Below are 27,857 nucleotides of genomic sequence, written 5' to 3'. Positions count from 1 at the left end.
TGGTCCAAAGGAGAATCCAAAGGACACATCTTTTTAGATCAAGAATATTGAAATAAATTTGCAAATAGATGCAAAATTGGCCTTTCTATGGAAAGGAAGTGTGTCCCTTCACCAGACAGAATTTATTTTCACATCTATAAATAAGAATTATTTGCATTATTATCAGTTCTTTATAAATTAACTTTAATCTCTAAAGAGTTATAAAACAGCCTAGTCAAAGACAGTTCCTGGAGGCATTCCATTGAAAAGGTATCCAGTAATCTCTTTTGCTTATTCCAAAACGTTAAAAAAAAATTTCCTAAAATCTTCCCGTTTTGATACAAAATGATTAAAAAAATATTCACAAAATAAAGCTGGTCTCATTAGGTTTGGCCTGATTATTTATTTAGGTGCAGCAAGAATGCTGACTCACCATATAAACCATCTTAAGTTTGCTCTTCTGGAAATTTCCATGAGGAATCTCAGATTGTACTTTTAAAGTCCTCTATTATTTGCTATCTTGAGGCAAGGAAATCAAACCCAAGAAACTGTCCACCAGATTTCAACTACAGGAACCTATGAATTTGGGCAAATTCCTCTCTTCTAGAGATGCTCCAATATCCTGAATTTCTTGGGCCTGCGAGGAAGTGACATTCCTTACAACCTGTAAGGTTGGAAATCCTGTAAGCCATGTACCAGGCCAGTTTTTCTGGGAAGGCTTTGTAAGCACTGCTTCTATAAAGTCAACCTTAGTTCTTTAAAAGTAACTTACTTATCATACCTAATTAATAGTGTCATTCTTAAGTATGAAATTTCAGGCAAGTCCTTGGTTGCAAAAGCAATTTTTCCAATTCTATCTTAGAAGAGAATAGATTTTTACTGAAACTATCCAAATAACTGTATTACCAGGAAAAGGAAGGCGGTTCGATGAGAGTTTCTGAATTTGGGAGGTGAACGAGCTCATTTAAAGTCTTAGGAGTTCAATGTCCTTGTTTTCTGGGAATTTTAGGAATATTCAATTCCTACAAGCACTCATTTCTCTCTATAAGTCAATCAGAACAGAGCTCCTTTAATTTGAGATTTTAAAATTTATTAATACCGTCTGGAGACAGGAAAACATTCTGCAATCACATGGGAGATAAAGGCCTTCTTGGACCACAGATACACAGACATAAAGATGTAGAGAGAGTTTATAGCTTTGATTCTACAATTCCAGCCACAGATGAAAACGAAACACAGAAACATAAAAATGTAACAGTCCAGATACCAAAAAGAGTCTTTTTCCTTGTGGGCATGAAAATCCTGACTGAATTGAGCTCAAAATACAGAAACAGACAAACAGAAGGCTACAAACCATATTCTCTATTGTGTCTCCCTCAACAGGGAATAGATCTCTGTTAAGACCCATTTACAGGGAGAGATACCAAATTCCCAGCCTTTGTGGCTGCCAACAAGGAATAATTTGTCAGCCATAAACAAGCCAAAAAGAAAAACAAAACCCCAAATTAATGGGGAGTAATATTAAAATTAGAAAAACAAGAGCCAGCAAAGTTCTGTCACCACTCTGAATTCACCTGTGGGTGCCAAGAAAGTGAGTGTCTGGGCTTGGTTCCCTGTGCGAGGCAGCATCTCTGGCAGTCTCAGGTGAATCTTCCGCTCATCTTGGTGGGATCCCCAAAACTGTTCAAAGATGTATACTGTTTAAAGTAAACCCATGCCTCGTATACAAATATAAAATGAACGTGTCAAAGATTCTGTTGAATTAATTAATGAATGCAGGGATGCGTAAAATGTTAACAACTGATTCATAGGAAAATTCAAATAGCAGACACATTTATGTATCAAAAATACGGAAATAAATTTGCAATCATTATTTTTACTGAAGTCTTCTTCAGCTGTTCCATCCCTCAGCGATCATTTTTCTGAATTCTTGTAACACCAAGCTTTAACATCCTGAATGTCAACATACAGAGGTCACAGGCAAACGAAAATATTTGTCCCTCTTAGAACGTGTGCCAACTTCTTCAGCCACATCCAGCTTAGGACACAGTGTTTTTACTTGGATTTCACTGGGACCCAGAGTTCTTTATTTTTCTTCTTGTAACCCGAGAGCAGTAAGAAACTGAAACCTTATCACATGTCTATGTCAAGCACTCCCTGAGTTTGTGTTTCTGGCTTCACTACAATAGATCCACCTTAATGTGAGTTTTGCCCCTGACAGCAGGCTTTGCTCAATTATTCATTTACTCATTGATTTATTCATTTGTTCATTTTTTGAAAACAGTGTCCTCCTGTCCTTAAAAAGCCTTGGCACCAGGCATACTGACACATTATGAGTTCTAGGAATTGTAAATGAGTAGTATCAATCCTAACCATGTTGCCCAGCTACACTAAAATAACCTATTTGGGCATTCACATCTTCTGGTAATATGAGAAATGTCTAAAAAGAACTCTTTTTTCCCTATCATAATTTTTTTTATTGAAGTATAGTAGATTTACAGTGTGTGAATTTCTGGTCTACAGTGTATTGATTCAATTATACATAAATATATTCTTTCTCATATTCTTTTTCATTATAGGCTATTATAAGCTATTGGATATAGTTCCCTGTGCTAGAGAGTAGGACTTTGTTGTTTATCAAAAGCTCTTTTTTTTTAAATAAACTATGACTTATTGTAACAACAGAAGCATAGTTTCAAGCACACAGATTTTTCTTTCAGAACCAAAGATCTTAGTTAGTAAGACTGTGTCTCTGATTTCTCTGAATTTTAAGAAGAATAACCATATTGTCAATAATTGAAAATGCCATTAAGTATAAAGAAACCTTAGTTTGCACTGAAATTGTATTTCTCCTTTAAAATGAAATTATCATAGTATAAGTTTATTTCATAAAGCCTCTATTAGAAATGCATTTTTCTTGGGTTAGAACATTAGGCTTAAATGAATGGGTGTGATAGCTATTTTTTCATGCAGAGGGTTAAGGCATTAGATGGACCCCCACAATAAGATGATGAATCCAGTACGTTACACTTGTGCAATTTACAGAGTTCAGACTTTGTGGAAATGCTTCAAGTTCAGCTCAGATTCTTCTAACCTTCCTTTTTAGGGATTCTAAGTATGCTAGAACGAGGACTGATTCCACCAACAGCAAGAATTACCTTTCAGAATCCACCCATTATACCCAGAGCGGCCCCTCTGCATAGCTTTGATGAAGCACGTAAGATTTCTTTGACTACCGGTAAGTCAGTCTTGCCTGTATCCTTAGTTGGGGATACACAGAAATTACCAAAATCTACCCTTCTAAGTATCTAACTTTCATCTTCAGTAACAGGACAGGATGAAAGCTGTAATGACTCTGAGTTGGTATGTTCAAGGGACTTGCAGCTTGGTTAGGAAAATAAGACAGATATAATAAAGATAAATAACAGTATAAAGTATTATAGAATAAAAACCAAATGGCTGTTAAAGTCTAGCACTATAGGTATTCAGAAGAATGATTGCTGAGAGGTGAAATAGTAGAAGACGTCAAAGAGGAGGCTGGAAGAAACGGGATGCTCGAGAAAACCCCTGACCTGGGATCTACTAACTAGTGGCAGAAGCTCAGGCAAGCCATTTACTTTCTCTGGGCCTCAGCTTTCCCAGTTATAAAATGAGGCTTTTGGTAAATGAATCCATCTTTTCAACAGATATTTGTTGAATACTTGCTTTACCCAAGGTAGCTGGGGATCTGACGGAGAATAGGTCAGACAACACTGCTCCTCTCGTGTTGCTTACGTTTTAGTGGGAGATGCAGATAGTGAGCAGGTAAGTGAGTGAGAATTGAAGCTAAGGCTAAGTGCTACAAATAACAGGACAATACGGATTAGAGCGTGATCAGGAGGTGATTGCTTTGCTTGGGAGGGAAGGGTCAGGGAATGCCACTACCTCTTGGAAGATGTTAAGATCCAAGTGATGAGAAGGAGCCAGCCATGTAAACACCTAGGGAAGAACATTTCAGAAGTAGGACCGCACAGGTGCAATGGCCCTGAGGACTAAGGAGGGAATGAGCAACAAGGCTAGTGTGACTGGAGGGCCAAGGAAGAGCAAAGAGATGAACAGATAAGGCTGGAGAGGTTGCGACAATTGACATGATGTAGGCTAGAGCGGAGATTACAAGTTGTCCTCAATATGCATTCTTCCCTGCTTCTATAGTAATGGTCATGGGTGGGCACATATCAGCTTGGCTAAAGACAACACTTCCTGAGCTTCCTTTCAGTTGAATGTGCCATGTGCCATGTGGACAATGAGGATGTCAGCAGAAGTGGCAAGGGAAATTTCTGGGCTGTGCCCTTAAGAGGAAAGACGCATGGCTTCCTCTTCTCCTTCCATCTCTGGCTGGCTGGAATGCAGATGTGATGGCAAGCATTTTGAAGTCAAAGACGGAACTCTGGGTTGAGTTCAGCAGAGATGCCCTGCTAACCTGGGGCTATCTTCCTTTCAATCCTTCTGTGAGAGAGAAATAAACTCTTAATTTGTTTAAGCCACTCAGTATATCTTAGGATCCTTCTTTTTAGACACCTTAGACTATGGCAGAACCAGCATGGAAGCCTTTCAAATCATGACGAGGAGTTGGATTTAATCCTAATTACAATGAGATCTCACTTTAAAGTTTAAGCCAGAGGATGAGGTGACCTGATTTATGTTTTAATAAGACCATTCTGACAGCTTTATAGATAATGAAATCATAGGAGAGCATGAGTAGAAGCAAGACGGCTAGTTAAAAGGCTGTTTTGGTCAGCCAGGTGAGAAATGATGGTGTCTTTGAGGAGGATAGTATCGGTGGATATGAGGAGAAGTGAACAAATTCAGGTTATATTTTGGAAGTGGAGCCATGAGGGCTGGCTGATGGATAGGAGTGAGGGAAAGAGGGGCATCATGGAAAAATGTGTATGAATGTATGAATGAATATGTATTCAGGTACCCCGATTTTGTATCTACTCTACTGTTGATGGAAATTTCAGTGGTTTATGACATCGAGCTATTAGGAGTCACACCACTACGAACATTCTTTTACATGTCTTTTACTGCAAATATGCATGCATTTCTGTTGGATACCAAAAAAAAGAACCACTGAGTCACAGGATAAACACATGCTCAGATTTAGTAGATATCGCCAGTTTTCCAAGGTGTTTATACTGATCTATCTTCCTAGTAGCAATACATGAGAATTCCAGATAATACATATCTTTGTCAACACTTGATATTCCCTTTTCTTTGTTTGTTTTGCCATCTTAAAGATGCTGTTGTGTTATTTCTTTGTAAGTGTAATTTCTATTTTCCTGATGACCAATAAAGTTGGTCAGTTTTTTTTTTTAATATGTGTATTGGTCATTTGGATATCCTCTTCTGTAAGGTGATTTAAAATGTTAACCTTTCTTTTTTTAAATAAATGGGTTGTCTTTTTTTTTTTTTTCTGGGTGTGGAATCTCAGGTGGTTTAATCTTTTTTTTTAAACATTTTTTATTGATTTATAATCATTTTACAATGTTGTGTCAAATTCCAGTGTAGAGCACAATTTTTCAGTTATACATGAACATATATATATTTATTGTCACATTTTTTTCTCTGTGAGCTACCATAAGATCTTGTGTATTTTTCCCTGTGCTATACAGTATAATCTTGTTTATCTATTCTACAATTTTGAAATCCCGTCTATCCCTTCCCACCCTCCACCCCCTTGGCAACCACAAGTTTGTTTTCTATGTCTATGAGTCTGTTTCTGTTTTGTATTTATGCTTTGTTTGTGTTTATTTTTTTTTTTAGATTCCACATATGAGCGATCTCATATGGTATTTTTCTTTCTCTTTCTGGCTTACTTCATTTAGAATGACATTCTCCAGGAGCATCCTAATCTTTTTTTTTAAATTGAAGTACAGTTGATTTACAATTTTATGCTAGTTTCTGGTGTACAGCATAGTGATTCAGTCATATATATATTCTTTTTCATATTCTTTTTCATTATAGGTTATTACAAGGTATTAAATATTTCTTTTTCTTATTTATAGGAATTATGTATATATTCTGGGTACTAATCTTGTATTAGGTTATATGTATTACAAGTAATTTTTCCTATTCTGTGGCTCGGCATTTCATTCTCCTACTGGTGTCTTTTTTTTTTAAACTAAACTTTTGAATTGTAGATTCACATGTAGTTGTAAGAAATAATACAGAGAGATCCTTCGCACTCTTAACTCAGTTTTCCCCCAAAATAACATACTGTCAAACTATCGTACAACATCGTAACTGGGAAACTGATGCAGCCAAGATACAGAACATTTCCTCCACCACAAGGATTCCTCACATTGTGCTTTTATACCCCTTTCCCTCCCACCCCACACCCCTTTATACCTTAGCGATCACTAATCTTTTCTCCTTTTCTATAGTTTTCTCATTTCAAGTATGTTAGGTAAGTGGACTCACACAGTGTGTCACCTTTTGAGATGGGCTTTTTTCAATCAGCATAATTCTCTGGAGATTCATCCAGGTTGCTGCTTATATCAGTGGTTGATTCCTTTTATTCCTGACTGGTATTCCGTGGTGCGTGTGTACCGCAGTTAAACCATTCACCTGTTGAAGGACGTATGGCTTGTTTCCAGTTTGGGGCTACTATGAATACAGTTACTATAAACATTTGTGTACAGGTTTTTGTATGAACAGATGTATTTTGTGTGGACACATTTCATTTCTTTAGGATAAATGCCCAGGAGCATAACTGCCAGATCTCATGGTAGTTGCATGTTTATTTCCTCTACGTCCACTTAGAACCACATCCGACGGTGTTATAATTTTTGTTTCAACCATGTAATATAATTTAGAAAACTTAAGAGAGAAAGAGAAATCTATTGTTTTTACCCATGTTTTTGCTTACTGTGTTCTTTTTCTTTTCTGATGTTTCAAGATTCCTTCTTTTTTTTTTTTTTTTGAGTTCCAGATGCCTTGGCCAACAATGGCCCCATCTTAACATTTATTTATTTATTTTTTTAACATTTTTTATTGATTTATAATCATTTTACAATGTTGTGTCAAATTCCAGTGTTCAGCACAATTTTTCAGTCATTCATGGACATATACATACTCATTGTCACATTTTTTTCTCTGTGAGTTATCATAACATTTTGTGTATATTTCCCTGTGCTATACAGTGTAATCTTGTTTATCTATTCTACAATTTTGAAATCCCAGTCTATCCCTTCCCACCCTCCACCCTTCTTTTATTGTTTTCTTTCTATTTAGAGAATTTCCTTTAGCCATTGTTTAGGGTCAGTGTACTAGTGACAAATTATCTTCCTTTTTCTTCATCTTAGAATGTCTTGATTTCCCCTTTATTTCTAAAGGATATCTTCACTAAACAGGATTCTGGGTTGACAGTGCTTTTCTTTCAGCACTTAAAAAAACAAAACAAAACATTGTGCTCCTTTCTTTTCTTCTCCATGGTTTCTGATGAGAGTTCACTGTCATCTGAAAATTGTAGATAAGGTGGTGTTTTTCTCCTAATATTTTCAAGATTTTTTTTTTCTTTTGTCTTTAGAACTCTGACTGTTTCTTAGTGTGGATTTCTTTGGTTTTATCCTGTTTGGGTTTGGCTCATCTTGAATCTGTTGGTTTACACGATCTGTTAAATTTGGAAGCTTTCAGCCATGATTTGAGTACTTTTTTTCAGCTTTGCTCTGTTGCCTCTCCTTCTGGGCTACTGTGATACAAATGTCAGACCTTTTGTTACAACCCCACAGGTCCTTGAGGCTCTGTTCATTCTTCTCCCGGCCTACTTTCTCTCTGCTATTGAGATTGGGTAATTTCTATTTTTCTATCCTCTAGTTCACTGATGCCCCTAACCCTTCATTCTGTTGTTGAGCCACCTGCTAAATTCTGTACTTAGATGACTGTATTTTTCTCTTCCAAAATTTCAATTTGTTAAGAAATATGCACTTAAAAATGGTTAAGATGGTAATATGCATATTTTAATATAATAAAAAAATCAATTTGGTTCCTCTTCATATGTTCTGTTTCTTTGCTGAGAATTTATATTTTTTCATTTGTTTCAAGTGGTTTTTTAATTGCTTATGGAGCATTTTTATGATGATGGCGCCTTTAAAATTTTTGTCAAGTAATTCTAAGATCTCCATCATCTCAATGTTGTTGTCTACTGCTTTGCTTTTTTCATTCAGTTTAGTATCTTCCTGGTTCTTGGCGAGTGATTTTCAATAGGAACTCTGACATTTTAGGTACTATGTTATGAAACTCTGGTTCTTATTTAAATCTGATTTAGCTGGTTCCCTCTGAGACCCCTATTAATTCCCTACGCATTTGAAGAATAAGCCAGATTAGCTATGCTACCTCATCCTGTTTATGTATTGCTGGATTTCATTTGCTACTATTTTGTTTCCTAATGTTATTCATGTGTGAAACTGTCCTCCATTTTTCCTTTCTTATCATGTTTTCCTTAGGTTTTAGTATCAAGGTGATTCTTGCCGCAGCAAGTGAGTACGCGCTCTTTTTATATTCTTTGGAAGAGTTTGGATAAAACTGCTATTATTTCTTTCTCAAAGAAATACATTTGGAAGAATTTACCAGGGAAACCATTTGAATCTGTAGTTTTCTTTGGTAGTAGGTTTGTGGTTGTGGCTTAATTCCTTTAATACGCAAGGACTACTTTGATTATCCCTCTTGTCTGTGTCAGTTTAGTAAGTTAACTTTGCCCAAGAAATTTGTCCATTTTATTTAAACCTTCAAATTTATTAGAATAAGGTTGTTTACGACATCTTCTAATTATTTTTGTAACGTCTGTAAAATCTATGGTGACGTACTTTTTCATTCCTGATGCTGGTTATTCCCATCTTTCTCTTTTTTCTTGATCAGTCTCTCTAGGAGTTTATCAATTTTACTATTATTTTCAAAGAACCAAATTTTGACCTTATTGATTCTTTCCACTGGATTTTTTTTTTCTATTTTATTGACAACTGCTCTTACTTTTATCATTTCTTGCCTGTTTTTACTTTTTTGGGGGTTTAATTTTCCTGTTTTTAAGCTTATTGGTATACATATTTAGCTCATTAATTTTCAACTGTTATTTGTTTCTGATATATAAGTGGAAGGTAATAAATTTCACACAAGGCACTATTTTAGCCAAATCCCTTAAGTGTATTATGTCATATTTTCATTATCATTTACTTAAGAATATTTTCTATTTTCCACTGTGATTTCTTCTTTGACCCATGGAATATTCAGAAGTATATAAGTTTGAGTACTTTCTGGTTATCTTTTTGTTATTTTCCAGCCTAGTTCCATTGTTCAGAGCACAGATTATTTGAGACATAGTAAACAGTCTTATCATTGGAAGGGATAAATTTGGGAGTCTGAGATTTACAAATGTTAGCCACTATATATAAAAATAGATTTTTTAAAAAGTTTCTGCTATACAGCACAGGGAACTATGTTCAATATCTTGTAATAACCTTTAATGAAAAAGAATATGAAAACAAATATATGTATGTATCTGCATGACTGAGACACTGTGCTGCACACCAGAAACTGACACGTTATAATTGACGGTACTTCAATTAAAAAAAAATTTAACAATTATTCAAAACCTGACTTGCTTTTTGGCCCTAGCACACGATCAACTTAGATGAACACATATTCAGCATTTGTTAGGTGCACTGCTATGAATACATTCATTTAAGTCAACTTAATCTCGTTATTCAAATTTATATCTCTAATTATTAATTTTTTATCCATTTAGTCCATCAATTGCTAAGAGAGGTGTGTTAAAGTTTCAAACTATGATTATAAATTTGCCTAATCCCTTTTATTTTTTAGTTTTGTCATTTTTTTCTTCATATCACACATATTTTTAATTCACTCCTTTACAGAAGGAAATTATTTTTCACCAAAAAGTAGGAAGTGCACCAAGAAGTAAGAATCAGTTTTAAGCAGGAGTGAGCAAACTTTTTTCTGTAAAAGGCCAAATAGAAATATTGTAAGCTCTGCATACCACATATAGTCTCTATAACATATTCTTTGTGTTTTATTTTGTTTTGTTTTCTTTTTGCAACCCTTAAAAAACATAAAAACCATTCCTTAGCTTGAGAACCATAGAAAAACAGGCTGCAGGCCAGATTTGGTCTAAGGATCACATTTTGCAAACTCTTGACTTTAAGTATTAAATTTTAATGCATTCCAGTAATTATGAGAGCCAAATACAATAAAAATCAATTAGTATATTTGTACACCTACTATATGCCCAACTTCCAACATTTTATCCCTTATTCTTTCAATATTATGAAATGCTTCTGACTTTCTTTAATGTGAATTTTTTTTTTTTCTGGCATCATGTCCTCTGGAACATGTTCATCCTTCGTCACAAACACTTTCCTCATTTTTCATCAGTTAGTTAATCTTAAAGTTCAGCTGGCTGCATTACTAGCATCTTGTTAAGTGGTGGCAATCTCAACATTCCCACGGTCAGTTATTTCTTTTATAGTTCTACTTACAATGGACTAATTTCACTTTCAGCTCTATCAGTTTTGAGGGGTTTTTCGACACTTTAAACTTTGTTAATCAATTCTGTCTTTCAATTATCCATTTTTGTAAAAAATCATGTGAATTTACCACTGAGAGATAAGAAGGCAATGCCACTACATTCCTTATAGTCTATGTGTAAGTCAAAAAAAGATACACAGTGGCCAATCACTGACAGATTTTGAAAGAAGTGACATGATTGGTCACTGACCATGATATACACCTGTCACTTACATAGTGATTTATGGAAGAAGGACCTAGCAGCAATGTTTGTGCTTTATGCCATTAATGACAGCTAATATGCCATAATAACTGAAATTTTAACCACACTCTTGAGGGACTGGTATTATTTAGCTAAACTGTTGGAACAAATCTGTGCATACTGGAGCAGTATAAAGTGAGGACTGTTTGTACATTAAGTGTGAACGGTCTAAACACATCAATTAAAAGACACAGATTGTCAGACTGGATAAATAAGCAAGACTCAACTATATGTGGTCTACAAGAAACTCATTTAAAATATAGAGATATAGAGAAATCAAAATAGAAGGAGAGGGAGAAGTGACAAATCTTTCTTACAGAAGAATTCCAAATAATATAAGTAGTTACTCCTCCTTCCGGGAGGTGGAGCTTCATTTTCCCTCCCTTGAAAATTGGGCTGGCCTTAATGATTCATATCCAAATATAAAGTACGGAAGGGGGAAAAATAGAAAATTTACAGTGGAGAAGCCTGGAAAACCCTACCTTAGCCAAATGGCTAGACCAATGATGAATTATGTTGATATTTTATGTCCCCTGACATAATGTGATGAGGGGGAAAATTTACCTCTGTGCTATTCTGCCTAAAAATCCATAACTCCAGCCTAATCATGAAAAAAAATCAGACAAACCCAAACTGAGGACATTCTACAAAACACCTGACCATTACTCCTCAAAACTGTTAAGGTCATGAAAGACAAGTTAAGTCTGAGAAACTGTCACAGACCAGAAGAGACTAATGAGACATGATGACTAAATACAATGTGATATCCTGACCAGGTCCTGGAACAGTGAAAGGACGATGTAAAAACTAGTGAAATCTGAATGAAGACGGGAATTTATTTAATAGTAATAAACCAATGATGGTTTTTTAAAATTTTGACCAATGTACCAAGGTAATGAAAGATGTCAACATCAGGGGAAATTGAACAAAAGTATACAGCAACTTTTCTGTAAATCTAAAATAACTCCAAATTTATGTTTGTTTGTTTGTTTGTTTTTTAAAAAAAAGGTCCAAAATAAATGATAGGAAAAAGTATCAGTTAAATATAAACTTAAAATTAATAAAAAGGAGAAAGACAGGAAAAACATGCAAAAAGTAACCAAATAAAGCTGGATGGCACTATTACTGCAAGACAAGTAAGACACATTAGCAAGGATCAAGAGGGATGTCATTGATAAAAGAGCTAATTCAGCAAGAAGACAACAACCCTAGCTGTGTATGCTCCTAAAAATATTGATCCAAAATACACGAAGCAAAAGTTAATAAAATTTAAAGACTAGGCAGTTGTTCAGAAAATCTGAACAACACTATCAACCAATTTTAACACATTGATAGAACATTAAAACGCAACAGCAGAACACTCATTCATTTCAAATGCACATGGACTATTCACCTAAATAGATCATATTCTAACCAGAAAACAAAACTGAACAAACTTAAAAAAAAAATTGAAATTATACAAAATATGTTCTCTGGCCATAACAGCATTAAACTAGAAAACAATTAGAGAAAAATATCTGGAAAATCTTTCAAATATTTGCAAATCAAAGAACATATTTCTACTAAATAACCCATGAGTCAAAGAAGTCACAGGGATATTTTTAAATCTTTTGAATGTAATGAAAATAATAACACATGTCAATATTTATAGGATGCAGCTAAACTAGTGTTTACAGGGAAATTTATAGCAGTAAAATGCCTATATTAAAAAAGAAGAAAGATCTAATTATCTAAGCTCCTGCTTAAGAAATTAGAAAAAGAAAAGCAAATTGTATGCAAAGCAAGCTGAAGGAAGGAAATAATAGAAATAAAAGTAAAAGCCAATGGAATTTAAAATAGAAAAAACTAGAGAAATTCAATGAAACCAATTCTGTATCTTGGTGAAAATCAACAAAATTGATGAACCTCTAGCCTAACAAAAGACTAACAGAGATAAAAAGAAGGCACAAATTACTAATATCAGCAATGAAAGAGAATACATCAGTATAAATCGTACAGACATTTAAGGCAAGGATGGTATGGGAACATTACAAATAGCTTTATGCCAACAAATTGGACAACTGAGATAAATGGACAAATTCCTCAAAAGTCAGATATTACATAAGCTCACTCAAAAAGAAATATATATCCTGATTAGTCCTGTAGCTGTGAAGGAAATTGCATATGTATTTGAAAACCTAAGAAAGAAAACATTAGCCTCAGATGGCATCCCTGGTGAATTCTACTAAACAAGAAAGAAACGTTACCAATTTTACATAAATTCTTCCATAAAATAGACGAGGAGGAAACACTCCTCAGATCAGTTTATGAAGCCAGCATCACCCTGATACCACAGATAACACAACCAGACAGAGACATTAGGAGACAAGAAGACCACAGCCTAATACCCTTCATGAAAACAGGTACAAAAATCCTCCACAAAATGTTAGCCAACTGAATCCTGCAATAATATAAAAGAAGCATAACGCATCATGGCCATGTAGGGTTTACCCTAGGAATGCAGATTGCTTCAACATTTAAAAATCAGTATAAGTTATCGTATCAACAGACTGAAGGGGAAAAACCATTATGACCATCACAATAAATAAAAATAAAATAAAATTCAACATCTATTTGAATTAAAAGACCTAAGAAAACGAGGAATAGAAGGAACTTCCTCAGCCTGATATAGGGTATGTACAGCTTACATCTTATTTAATGGGGAAACAGCAACTGCTTTCTGCCTAAGATCGGGAATAAGGCAAGGATGTCCCCTCTCACCACATACATTCAACATTGTACTGCAAGTCCCAGCTAACGCAATGAGGTACGAAAAACAAATGGAGGCATGCAGATGGAAAGGAAGAAATAAAACCATCTCCTTGTAAACAATGTGATTACTATGGAAAATCAAAAGACACTACAAAAAAAAAAAACCCACTAAAATGAATAAGGGAGGTTAGTATGGATTTAGGATACAAGGTTGATACACAAAAATTAATTGAATTTCTATATACCAGAAATGAACAATTGGAAATTAAATTTTTTGAATTTGAAATAACACCAAAACCCAAAAATACTTAGTTGTAATACTAAAAAATATGTGTAAGATCTATATGCTGAAAACTCCAAAGTGCTAATGAAAAAAATTCAAAGAGGACCTAACTAAATGGAAAGGTAAGCCATGGTCATGGGTTAGAAGACTCAGTATTGTTACGATGTTAATTCTCCCAGAATTGTCTACAAATTCAATGCAGTCCAAATCAAGATCAGTAGATTTTTTTGGTAGAAACTGACAAGCCAATTCTAAAATTTGTATGGAAAGGCCAAGATAGTACCATAGCCAAACAATTGTGAAACAGAAAAACAACATTGGAGGATTAATGTTTGCTGAGTTAGTATAAAGCTGTAGTTATCCAGACAGCATGGTATTGGTGAAAGGATAAAAAGAGGTCAGTGGAAAGGAACAGAGTTCATGCACATACATTGATTTTTTTTGACAAAGGTGCAAAGGCAATTCAATGGAGAAAGAACAGTCTTTTCAACAAATGGTGCTGGAACAATTAAAGACAGCCGTATAGAGACCCTTGACTCTTTCCTTACACCGTACACAAACATTTATTCAAAATGGACATAGAAGTAATTGTAAAGCCTACGAGAGTAAGACTTTTTTCCCCCAAGCTTTAAGTGGTTTTATTTTCTTATTTAACTTCTCTGGACTTTCTAAGTTTTATTTCCTTATTTAAATTCTCTGGGCTTTTCTGGATTTTTATAATCAGAAAAAAAAAACATAAATGTTATAAGCAAGTAGCACTATTGTCATTTCAGAGTGTGAAGGCAGATGCCAGGTAGTCACTGCAGAGGGAGGTGTGTAAATGGGAAAAAAACACATCAAAATTCCTTTTGGTCTCCAAGAGTCCATGAGAGTATTATCTAGCTACATAAAGAGGTAATTGAGAATAGTGTAAGTAAATGTGGAATTTAATATTTATAATACATTTGTACCACTTTCTTTTGGGTACAGAGACTTCACTACTGACTTGCTCCCAAAGTATATTTGTGAAATACTATGTCTGGGGAAAGGCAATTAAAGGAATAAGCTTTTCAGTGATTATGTAGTTGAGAAAGTCTAGGTTTCCCAATTTCTTTAAACTTTTAGAAGAAAAGGGGAAAATCTTTCTTTCCTGGGACTAGGCAAAGATTTATTGAATACCACACTAAAACCATAATCCATAAGAGTAAAACAATTAATATACTGGAATTCATCAAACTTCTAACTTCTACTCTTTGAAAAATAGTGTTAAGAAAATGAAAAGAAAAGCTACAGATTGGAAGTTAATATTTCAAAACACACATTTGATAAAGAATTTTTATCTAGAATATATAAAGAACTCACAAAATTCAACAAGAAAACAAGCAATCCAATAACATAATGTACAAAAGATTTGAACAAAAATTTGAACAAAGAAGATATATGGATGGTAAATAGATACATGAAAGCACACTTAACATTATTAGTCACTAGGGAAATACAAACTAAAATAAGTCTTAATAAATTTAAGACGATTAAAAACATACCAAGCTTCTTTCCCAACCACAGTGGTAGGAAACTAGAAATCAACTACAAGAGAAAAAGCGGAAAATTCACAAATATGTGCAGATTAAACAACATGCTCCAGAACAAGCAACAGGTAAAAGAAGAAATAAAAATGATCTTGAGACAAATGAAAACACAACACACTAAAGCTTAAGGACACAACAAAAGGAGTCCTAAGAAAGAAGTTTATAGTGATGAACATCAACATTAAGAAAACAGAAAAATGTGAAATAAACGACCTCACTGTACACTCAGAACAAACTAAGCCCAAAGTTACAATGAAGGAAATAAAAAAGATCATAGTAGAAATAAATAAAGCAGAGACTATAAAGACAAGAGAAAATATCAATTAAATTAAGTCTTTTTTTAAAAAAAATAAATTGACAAACCTCTGGCTAGACAAGAGAGAGAAAATTCAAATAAATAAAATCAGAAATGAAAGGAGACATTACAACTGATACCACAGAAATACTAAAGATAATAAGAAACCATTAGGAACAATTACATGCCAAAAAATTAGACAACCTAGAAGAAATGGATGAATTCCTAGAAACACAAACCTACCAAGTCTAAATCATGAAGAAACAGAAAATCTGGAGAGATCAATTACTAGCAGAGAGAATCAGTGATCAGTAATCAAGAACTATCGAACATTGTTCCTGAGGCCCTAGCACATGCAAAAAGACGAAGCATGGAATGGAGAGAAGGAGAGGGAGGGAGGGGTACAAGTCAGGGATGCACGTGACTGCAAATATCAGAAACCCTAACTTCCAGTGGCTTAAGCAATGAGGAGTTCATCTGTCTCATAAGAAATCAGGAAGTAGGGCGCCTAGGGCTGGTGGTGCTGATACACAGGGTTGTAACGACTCGCTTTCTGCTTTACTTTCTTTAGCATGTTTGATTTTACTCTCATGCTTGCCACCTCACAGTCCTAAGGTGACTCCCGCAGATTTGGGCATTAACTTACCATTCCAGGCAGGAAGAGGCGGAAACAGTGGTTCCAATCTCTTCCCAGAAGCCCCTGGATGGACTTCCCTTCACATCTCACTGGTCACGTGGTCACTGTTAGGTACAAGAAAGGCTGACAAAATGAATGTCCAGGGATCAGACTGGGTTAGGACTAGGATTGGAGACATACTTGTAGTAAATACTTAGTATGATAAATTATGCTTGGTCCAAACCATTTATGAAATTCTGTTCTCTGTTGGCTATTAAATATACTTAATAACTGGGACATACTTATACTAAAGTATACTTGTTTATCTAAAGTTTAAATTTAACTGTGTGCCCTTTTTAAAAAATGTTAGCTAAATCTGGAAACCCTGGGAGCTGGGGATCTTATTACCTTGAAAAAATTAGGGTTCTAAAATTAGCAAGGAAGAAAGGAGGATGGCTTTGGGTAGACACGTATCAGTAACTACCAAAAAGCACACAAGTTTCTCCATAAAGACAGGATTTTTTTTTTCCCCTGACATTGATACTGGCAAAATTTATCATACAGATTTTCCCAGAAGGGAAACTGAGTCACAATACAGGCAGTGCCTTAGAACGCAGGCACATTCTTCAAATGCACATGTCCCATAAAATCCAAGGCTACATGAAATAATGAATTTAGTGCTAGAATTTCTGCAGGTAACTAAGAAAAATTTTTTTAAAAAAATTTTTATAGATACCACTAACTGTAGCTTATCCATGTGAAATTATAAATCTTTTAGATCTTTATCCTACCAAATTTCATTGAAATTTTAATGAATTCCCTTAAAAATCATGCCCACATCTCAGCTGCTATTTTGTTTCATCATGGGAATTTAACCATAAATCTCACTTGTCTGCAGGGAACTGAAAGTTAAACAAAACGTGTACTCAGCTTGCAGATAATAGGAAAAACTGGTGAATATATGAACTCACAGTAGCCTGGGTGTATGGTATGAACTGATCTTCAGAAGCTGGAGAGCGAAGTCCAAGTGAATAATGGGATAGGAGAACACGGAAGTCAAGGCAAAAACTTGCAGGCTCTTCGAATGGAATCTCCGCACACTACAGTCGTCCCTCATTCTCTGCGAGGGATTGGTTCCAGGACCCTCGGCGGATACCAAAATCCGCAGGTGCTCAAGTCCCTTATATAAAACGGTGACTTACAGTTGACCCTCTGTATCCGCGAGTTGCACATTTGCAGATTCAACCAACCGCGTATAGAAATTGGTTGAATCTGCGGATGCAGAACCCACGGCTGACTGGATAGCCAACTGCCACGCTTGAGGAAGGTGGTGCGCGGTGTAACAGTCCAGGAGGATCACTGAAACCACAAAGGTGATGAAACTGGATTGGTCCGATGCAACCAAGAACTGCCTTTTGCGGCGGTGACTTTTAGCGCTAAGACTTTGGCATTCCTGCTGCTTTTTAAGAGATGGCTGAAGATACTCCTTGTAGCCCCCTTGAGGCAGCGTGAGAGATCTGAGTCCTCAAAGTGCAATTCTGAATTGTATACTGATGTGCTGTCTTTGATGGATATCAGTCAGTTTTTTCGAAGATTGTTGTTATAAAACTGATAGAAAAGGGGTGTGGACTAAGGAAGTGAGTTGAAAGAAGCCTCACTTTTTTGACTCAGTTAACTATTTAAATAAATTATTTGTTCTCGTTCTTGGAAAGAGTAGCGTAAGGATTTTTCTCTCCTGAGAATGTGGCATTTCAGCTGTTGTAAAAGGCAGTTGAGCTTGCTGCCAGTGACAGGAGACATGCGATTTCTCTTCCAGGCATTGTCTAGCATGTAAGCTTACCGCCCTATGGACCAGATGTGTTCTCCAAAAGTTGTTGCTTATAGGTTTAAATAATTTCAAAAATAATATTTACTTGTGTTTTTCATTTTTTTAACCCTAAGCCATTTAAATTCTTTAGAATCACGTTTTTAAATTACACGATAGAATAGTCCATTTTATATAGTTCTATTTATTTACCTTTTAAATGAACTTGGGAATACAGCTGTTTAAAGAAATCTTGGTGGGGAGAGTATAGCTCTGGTGGTAGAGAGCGTGCTCAGCATGTAGGAGGCCCTGGGTTCAATCCCCAGGACACCCATGAAAATAAATAAATAAATCCAATTACCTCCCCCCTCAAACTTTTTTTTTTAAAGAAATCTTACAGGAGAACATTTTATAAGACAAAGATTACTCACGAATGTTCTTGCTTTTAAAATTTGCCTTTTTGAGGCTACAAACTGTACGACTCCAACCAAACAACATGCCAGAAAAGGCACAGCTACAGAAGCAATAAAAAGATTGTGGTTTCCAGGGGTTTGGGGAGAGGGAGGGAGGGAGGGATGAACAGATGGAGCACAAGGGATTTTTAGGGCAATGAAATTATTCTGTATGATATTATTAGTGCTAGCTACATGTCATTATGCATTTGTCAAAGTCCATAGAATGTACAGCATCAAGAGTGAACCCTAATGTAAACTGTGGACTTTGGTTGATAATAATGTGTCCATGTTGGTTCAAAAAATAAAAATAGAAAGGAAAAAAATTTGCTTTTTCATATAGGAAGTTTGAATAAGGCAACCTAACCTTATGTTTTGATGGAATTGTTGCCCCTCCAAGCTTTTTGCTTTCCTTTTGAAGTCAATGATCACAAACGTTTCATTGAATTGATACAAGAATGACTGGCAGGGAACAGTGACTGGGTGACAGAGCCATCTGACTTTCAAGGTGCAAACCCAGTAGCATCACCAATGAATCAGCCTCTCTTTCTGGAAGAGGTAACATTGCACCACCTCCATCCACAGCCTCTCGCCAGAGATCACAGTCGATTCCAGTGGAAATGAAGAATCTCTCTCCCAAGAAACAGAGACCAAAGGTATTCACATTCCTAACTAATGAACGAAATTTGTTCTGATTTACAATATATTCAGTGAGATCTTTGGTAATACGCACATAGTATAGAGTTGTACCTTTCACATAGAAGTAAATACTATTTATTATTATTTATGCTGCTGGAATGCATTTGATTTTAAATGGGGAAGTAGTTATGCAAGTAAACTCTACCGTAACAATATCTGTAGGATCCAAAAAATTCAGTCCGGTTGCATTATTTTGAGACGAACTAAATGGGTCAGTCTATACTGCGACCTGGTCAAGGGCCCAGGCGTCCAGAATAAAAGTCTTACTGTTTTATATCCAAATTTGTGTCGCATAAGGTATGTTGTTGTGAGGTTTCCTTTATCTTTCAGCAAAGGATAAAAAAGCAAGCGCCCCAATTTTGCGTAGATCCTTAATGTGGAAGAGAAAGGAACCGTGCATTCTCTAGCATTAGGACCTCACAGTACAACATGTGCATCCTTACGGAGCATCCCCTGGGTTAAAGGTGCTGTTCTTCAGTAGCTTGCTTGCTTATGTTTATGAGCCACAGGCTTGTGATAATTGAAACTTTTCCCCATAAAAGGAGACAGCTGGCAGTGTTTTTTTTCTGGGCTTACCCTGTGTGGTCATGTTTACAGCTGCTCCCATTGGGAAAAAAAAAAAAGGAATGAAAGAAAGAGAAATTGAAGAGTGGCACAGAAGAAGTTAATCCTACTGTGTCTACATAGTAAACTGTTCCCTGTTCTTTCCAGACTTCATCTTTTAATGCTTACATCTTCCTCAGGATGTTTTCACGGTATTTGCGACACTGGTGGGCTGTCCCCCCCTTAAGAGATTTCCAAGCTGTTTATGTGGCAACATGTCATGTGACACCCCGGTTGCCATGGCAAATATTTGTGTTTCATGAAAAACGTGGGTTAAAAAAAAAAAATCAATGTAAATGGGCAAGCCCCAAGACAGACAGGCCTTCAGGCTAGTGTTTGGCCGGCACCATGACTGTTTCAAATTCAGCTGTTTAACAGGCTGCGCGAAGGCCAGGGGCTCATGTGCATAATGGGAACACACAGGGCACCTGTTTTGATTCTCACCACGTTCAGTATCTCAGGCCCCACAGTTTTATAGATAACAGATCTGCAGGTAATACAGATATGTCTAGGTTTTACCCAGTAAGTGGTCTACCTCAAAATAAAAATTTTTTTTTAAATAATGACATTTCCTGAGTGCTAACTGACCCTGCCTTTAATTTTGTCTTTATTGACTTCACAAAGCTTTCCCCTACTGCTAGAAGCAGAAATATTTAAAGACTTTCCCGAGGTCCCGAATGGGCACGTCTCTGAATTGACTCCTCAACGGTAAATGAAATAATCCATTTACTCTGTGAAAAGTGTCCTAGCAATGAAGTTAAAAGGCTAAGAGAAAAAACTGAGATATGCCCGGCCTCATGACAGAGGGAGGACGGTGCTGGGATCGGTCCCCACCGCCGGGCAGTGTGGTGCCCCACAGAGAAAGCCTTCCTTGTAAGTACTTCTCTGTGTGTCCCCTAGAAGTGAGACTTGGCTTCTGATGATGGCTGATTTTGTTAATATTTACTTTGTCAAACTCTTTCTTCAAAGCAAACAGGGCCTTTGGCAAGCAGAGCATCACTGTGTGGGGTAGGAAAGGTCTTTCTAATTATTAGCTCCTGCCTGCGTGGAAAGAGGGAACAGGCTGGCCCAGCGGGGGAAGCTGCGGAAGCGGGGGGACGGGGCGGAGGGAGACGCTGCGCCTTCTATTTGTTTTGTAAAACTGCCCATGAGAGTCGTTTTGATTTAAACTGTGTCTCATTCTTCATTGCAGGGGAGAGGCACAAAGTCAAGAGGATATCATGACAGGAAGGTCTGTAATTTGTGTGACTAGTTGAAATTTGGGGTCTGTCACCTGATGTCCCTTCCTTTTGCTGCAGGGCAAAAGTATAGGAGGCGGGTTTGACAGCTGGAGATGACAAAAGTTCTTTCGCTCTCCTTTTATAAAAGAAATTGAATCATGTTTTCAGAAAACGAAACCAACATGGTTCATTTAGAGTGAAAACCCGTTTTCCCCCCGTCTGTTGGGACTGAATTGTTTCTCAGGCTTCAGTCCAAAAAATGTGATCTGGAACACTCGAATTTGGCTGAATCACGTAAGTCTTCAACCTCAATCCAAGACTTTCATCTTCTAAAAGTACACTTAAAATGAATAAAAGCTGCAAAACAACTTCAATTGTCTTCCAGCATGTGTGTGTGGGTGTGTGCGTGTGTGTTAATACACGTGTGCACACACATACTGCATGTGATGGAACAGGTAGGGCTGTGGAATTTAGAGTTCAGCTGGCCAAAAGAAACAAGGTAACCAAAAAGTTGGAAAAATAAAATAGCCCTCACAATGGCAAGTACACGCCAGCAAGGAACATTCCATAGGGCCACGCATGGTTAATAAAAGTTCTGAGCATCCAACTAGTAAGAGAGTAAGAAAGAGCTGGATTCTCCTCTTACCAATAGAGGAGCTTTGAGCAAATCACTTCAATTCTCTGTACCCCACTTTCCTCCTCTGAGAAATGGGGCTAATACCTCCTTTGTCTAGGGTGGCCGTGAGGGTTAGAGGAGTTAATGTGTGTCAAAGTGCTTTGGAACAATGAAGCACTTGTTTCGTAACTCACTAGTCTTTTTTTTTTTTTTAATTGAAGTGTAGTCAGTTACAACGTGTCAGTTTCTGACATCCAGCACAGTGTCCCAGTCATGCATACACATACATATATTTGTTTTCATATTCTTTTTCATTAAAGGTTAGAACAAGCTATTGAATATAGTTCCCTGTGCTCTCTAGTCTCTTTTTAAGAGCGTCTTCTAGACCTCCCTCTCTCGGTGATCTTATCAGTAAGGATTTCATAGGGAGTTTAGTCACCCCTTTTCAAGGAAAAAGAGCCACGTCTTGGGTCTCCTCATCGTCCTGCAGAGCTGGGCGTAGACAGGGCCGTCGTCACAGCAGTGAGTGCACACCGCTGTGCTGGACCTGGACAGAACGGTGCCTCGAAATGAACCAATCAATGCAATTCAATCCTCTAACCTCCCTTGACTCCTTGCTATGAGAAAATTGTGAGCTTGCTTCTACTTTGAAAAATAGGAGGCACTTTAAGAAAACGAAGGCACTGTTTATCTGGACTTTTTCTAACAGCTGATGTTGACTGAGCATGTTCTTAGAACATGGCACTAAGCACCTTGCATACCCACTGAAGGCTCACAGCAGCCCCTGGACCTCCGTACCGTCATTGTCCCCAGGCCACACAGCTGGTGCAGAGGATCCAGAGTCTGGGCCCCCTCCACATACCAGGTCATGAGCTTTTCCACACGGGCTGGTTTTCCAAATTCTACTACTGCCACTGCCAGCAGCTAACATGCGTTGTGTGCTTACTCTGTGTCAGGCGCTGTTCCTAGCACTTCCCTGGGAGCATGTCACTTCACAACCTCTCTGTGCAGCAGGTACTATGACTGTTCCCATTATACCGGGAGGTCCTAGATGCAGAGAGGTGAAGGGCATCCATCTATTAAGTGACAAGAGCCAGAATCCAAAACTGAACTACAACGACTGCCAGAGCCCCAGATTAGACATTTGGAAACAATCTCAATCATTCTTCATGCAAATCTTTCTAAAAGATAGTCTATCTCTGCCTTCCTAATGTAATCTGAACATTTTCTCTATCTAGTATCATATACGCATATGTACAGTTTCTGGTGTCTGTTTTGGTTTGTTTCTTTCAGTATCAGGATAGGAGTTGTCACCTCTGCTCTCATGTTTGCTTTTGTTGGCTCTCAACTTAACAGCCTTTTCTGTCTTCTGGATCATTTAATGAAGTACATTTGGGTGAATGATAAGTTTGAATCAATCAGGCCGTGCATGAGGAGCCAAAGAATAAAACAACAAACTGCGGTAGAGTTGTGTTGATTTGCAGAGCCTAAAATACTGGAATATCACTCTTTGAGGCTCTCTCCCCTTGACTATCTTTACACCTGGTTTGTGCAGGCAGCTATTCCTCTATTGTGGTTTGTCAGTTGCTAGAAAGAGCTTCCTATCCAAAAAAAGTAGAAAAGGAAAAAGAAAATAATCCCTGGGCCTTTTTCAGGGTACATGAAGTGGAACTATTGGGGATGTTTGCCTTTGATCTGACGGCCTGACTAGCTCCAGGAGTTTGTGACACATGGAAACTACTGGAGAGGTACCACTTTTCATCAGAGTGAGGGAGGGTGTCAAAATTAGAAGCGCCCTGATAGGAGCTGAAACCTCATGGGGGAAGTGACTTCCCAGGGCCACAGAGAAAGGTGGTGACAGCCTAGCTCCCAGGTTTTCTTACTTCAGATCCATCACTTTTCCATCACACCATGGTTCTCTGGCATGTTCGTAGGGATTCGTTTTACAGATTGCTTTCCAAGTAAGAAAAGATCAGCAGGTCAAGGCCAGGTTGACTCTGATGTAGATGATGGCAAAAGGCAGGCTGAGAAGAAGAGCTCAGCTTGGTTAAGGGCTACAGGGACGTTCTGGACAGTGAGGGCTGTGGGCGTTGGTGGGATGGGGTAGGGAACAGCAACTAGCTGTGTGACCTTGGGTAAGTCACTTAACCTCTCTGAGCCTCAGTTTCCTCATCTATAGTAATAGCCACAGGGACTGGAGGAAAGGCAGTGAAAAATTCTTCACACATATTAACACTCTTCACAACAACTTTACAGGGACCTCTCATTTTTGTAGATGAGAAACATTTGGTTTCAGAAAGGATGTTGTCTTAGTCCGCTCAGGCTGCCATAACAAAATCCCTCAGACTGGGTGGCTTAAATAGCAAACACCTATTTCTCACGATTCTGGAGGCTGGAAGTCCAAGGTCAGGATGCCAATGTGGCTGGGTTCTGGTGAGAGGAGAGCCCTGGTTTGCTGGTTTGCAAGTGGCTGCTTTCTTGCTGTATCTTCACGTAGCAAAGAAAGAGATCACGCCTCTTTTGTCTCTTCCTACAACGGCACTAACCTCATCACGAGGGCACCATTCCTCATGTCCTAATTACCTCCCAAAGGCCCCATCCCCAAATGCCGTCACCCTGGGGACTTGTGCAGACACCAGCATTCGGTCTATAGCAGGTGGGAAGTTGCCCGACAGCACACAGCACACGGCAGCAGGGCATGGACTTGATCCCAGGTTAGCCAGACTTCAAGGCCAAGGCTCATTTCCCTGAATCCATAATATCCTATTTGAGTTAAAGGCGAGGCCGGTGACCTTCAAGATCCCTTGTGCTCTAAAATTCAGGCCTGTGATTATGCTGAATCCGTGAGCCTTGATCAGATCAGCTACTTTCTCTGAACATTGTATGTATCTTTCAAACAAGGCTAGAAGGCTGAGGTCTTGATGCCTGTTCCATACAAAGTTTAACACATTGTGGACCTTCAGTGAATATTAAAAAACAGGCCAGACAAATGGCATGCCTGGTCTTCAGGGAGCAGTGACTTCTCCATCTCTGAGGGTCACTCCATTCATACTCTGAACTAAGTCTAGAGCCACAATGGCAGGAGCAACTTGCTCTTTTCCACACAGTGGCAGATGGATACATCTGGGTGTTTGCAAAACTGAACTTAAAGATTCGAAAGTGATTTAGTCTACCCTTCTAGGCAAGTCACTCTCTGAAGATGATATCCACATTTGATGATCCCAAATACTTGACCATTTACCACCAGGAGAACTTGTTTACATCCAATTTAGAGATCTTTGGCTACAGTTTAATCCTACATCCACATGCTCTCCGCATGTTTGAAAAGAACATTTTTCATAAAGACATTCGGTTTAGATTTAGACATATGTCCTTTTTTCTGGAATTTTTCTTCGTGGCAGTTAAGTGTAAATTTCAGAAGCTAATACTGGGCCTGTGTTTTCGGCTTCACGTCTGTGACTTACTGACATATGTGATCATCACCCTGTCTTCCTGTTTTTTTGTTTTCGACTTAGAAGTTTCCCTAAATAACTGCTCCAGAAACTCTCAAAGGTGCCTAGTTAGTGATTATACTTTGCAGATGAAGACGGGCATTTCCCAGCTAGTTGACTCAAGTTAGAGCAGGAGGCTAATAATCAGGCCATGGCCACAGGCTTGGGCTCTGTGTGGGCCACGTGGCGAGAGCAGGCGTCTCACAGAGGTGTGGCCACATGCCAGAAAGGACCAGTGAGAATGCAGGTGCCACAACAGAGAGCCATCCCCACCAGGAGGGAACAGTGTGGCGACTGAGTGTAACACTGCTTTGGGAGTACAGCACGTGGTGCACAAAAGAGAAGGGAGGGGGAGAGGGTGGGAGGAAAGGAGGGGGAGGATGGGATGGGGAGGGGGGAGGGAAGAAGGAGGTGGGGGAGGAAAGAAAGGAAGGGAGGGTATAATGGGAGGGAAGGAAAGAAGGGAGGAAGGAAGAAAGAGAGTGCAGGCAGGAAGGAAGGAAACAAATAATCGCAGACAAGTTCATGGAGATAAATAGTAAAGGAGGGCCAGCAGAAGGAACCGGGACCTGAGGTGTGGCGTGACCTTTAATCAGGGCCCTTGTTCCTAGCAGGCTGCGAAGCAGCTTTGTCTTTACCTGCTCAATGGGTCTCACAATGCTGATGCACTGCTTTAATTTGGGAAGCCTTTCTCTTGAGAGACATGTCTTTTCTTGCTCTGAGTCTAAAGGGCTCCCAAGTGTGGCATTCTCCGTGACAGATGTACTGCAGTTATGCTTTAGCTGACTCCAAACCCACAGCTTTCCCGTGCCTGAGTGGTCTGTTTGATGTCCAAGAGCGTCTCCTTTGAGAGCAGGTCTTTACTGGAATATCATCCAAGCAGGTAGGGAGGTGTAGCTCCTTTGTTCTCAGACAGCCACTGTTCACTGTGGTAACCCCACTCCCACTCCACGGCTGTTCTTTCAAAAGGTCTTAAGTGTATTTGCTGATGTACGTAAATGCCTTAGACCTACCCCCTGGAAGGGCGCCGTCCAAGAGAGACTTGAGTCCTCTCCTTTCTAAACTTCTCCCAAGGTTGCTCCATTTGCATGGATGGTCCTAATTCCACATGACTCTCTGTAAAGGTAAGAAATTTCAAAACTAGTTTAATGTTAACGTTACCAAGGAGACCAGAGTCTCTGGCGAACATCCCGTTCACAGCTGTGCTTCACATAGGAGTCTTAGGGTCTTGTTGACAGGACCAGTCACGTGACTGCAGGACCAGCCAGCTCCGTGCTTGTCCGTCTGTGATTATTTTGCGTGTCTCCTTCTCGAGGGAAGGCAGAAATGCAGCCACGGGCCATTTCTGTTGAAACCTGTACCACTTGTCTTCTACGAGGAGCGGCAGCTTCTCCTGCCAGCGTTGAGGTCTACAGAAGGAGGCACTGCTTCTGTAACTCCCTCCTGCCCGTCCAAGAAGAAGGAATTTGTTTCTATCTACCAAACAGTCGACATTCTCTCTTGGAGCCTTTATATCAGAAAGGGCTGGAGTCTTGGCGAGAAGGCTTTCTCCATCATTCTTATGCCTATAACGACTCAAAAGTACACAAAAGCTCACTGCTGTAAAAGTCTGCTTCTAACGTCCAAGGCAATCACCCCTTTCAGACTTAACACTTGGTTTTCAGTATTTTTACTTGAGATGACAGTCTAATTGATTATTCCAGTGCCTGGAACCTAAGGAAAGAAAAAGAATTTAAAGATTTTTTTTTCCTTGTGTTTGCTTATTGTGCTTTTGTCGTAAATATATCTCTTGGCTTGCTTTTCTTTTAGATAGCTTTCTGCCTTGAATTTGTTAATTAGTATCAGCCAACATTTGTGTAGAAAAGACAAAGCATGAACAATCTAACATAGTAATCCTCAACACAGTGCTGTGCAATAATAGTTTTTGAAGTATTAACTGGATTTTTTTTCCTTTGAGTTCTGTGAAAACTCTTCAAAATGCAGAGAGCAGTATAATCCTATATTTGGTAAAGATGGGCTTATGCACCTGCAAACGTCGACATATTGAAGGCAATCTGTTCCTTAGATCCCTAAGCAAGAAGTAGCCAGCTCAGTAAGTTGGTACCTGGTTGACTGAGAAGAAGGCAGGACCGGAAACATCTATGCCCCTCATTCCTCAGGGGCAGAGTGTCTATTTTTCTAGTGCCACAGATTTCAATAATGAAATGTAGTAGTTTTACCGTGGACAGTGAGACAACACAATTTCCCTTTTTTCTTTTTTTTTTAAAGGTGGGTGTGTGTGATATATATTGCTGTTGTCATCCAAATCTCTTCTTATTTTATTTATTTTTTTTATTGAGTTATAGTCAGTTTACAATGTTATGTCAATTTCTGGTGTGCAACACAATTCTTCAGTCATACAGGAATATACAAATATTCACCCTTATATTCTTTTTCACCATGAGCTACTACAAGATACTGAATATAGTTCCCTGTGCTGTACAGTATAAACTTGTTTATCTATTTTATGTATACCGGTCAGTATCTGCAAATCTCGAACTTCCCGTTTAACCTTTCTCACCCTGGTTTTATTTTTTAAATAGCATTTATTCAGTTTTTTTTTCAAACAGGTAAGTACAAAGAAGGGAAAAAAACTGCCCAGTCCTCCCATTCTCAGAGAAC

At 38.1% G+C, this 27,857-nt stretch overlaps 1 protein-coding gene across 1 annotated transcript in view; it reads left to right on the top strand.

Annotated features, from left to right (window-relative positions):
* The first annotated feature begins 2,848 nt into the window (after positions 1–2,848).
* Positions 2,849–27,857, top strand: part of IQCH (IQ motif containing H) — a 120,726-nt gene continuing 95,717 nt past the window's right edge. The window contains exons 1-2 of the mRNA XM_074366593.1: positions 2,849–3,243; positions 21,062–21,100. Of these exons, the coding sequence (XP_074222694.1) occupies positions 3,097–3,243; positions 21,062–21,100 (186 nt within the window). The 5' untranslated portion in view covers positions 2,849–3,096. The remainder of the gene's footprint in view (positions 3,244–21,061; positions 21,101–27,857) is intronic.

Source organism: Camelus bactrianus, chromosome 6, assembly GCF_048773025.1.
Source record: "Camelus bactrianus isolate YW-2024 breed Bactrian camel chromosome 6, ASM4877302v1, whole genome shotgun sequence".
In the NCBI taxonomy this organism is placed as follows: domain Eukaryota; kingdom Metazoa; phylum Chordata; class Mammalia; order Artiodactyla; family Camelidae; genus Camelus; species Camelus bactrianus.
This window is presented reverse-complemented; position numbering and strand designations above follow the sequence as displayed.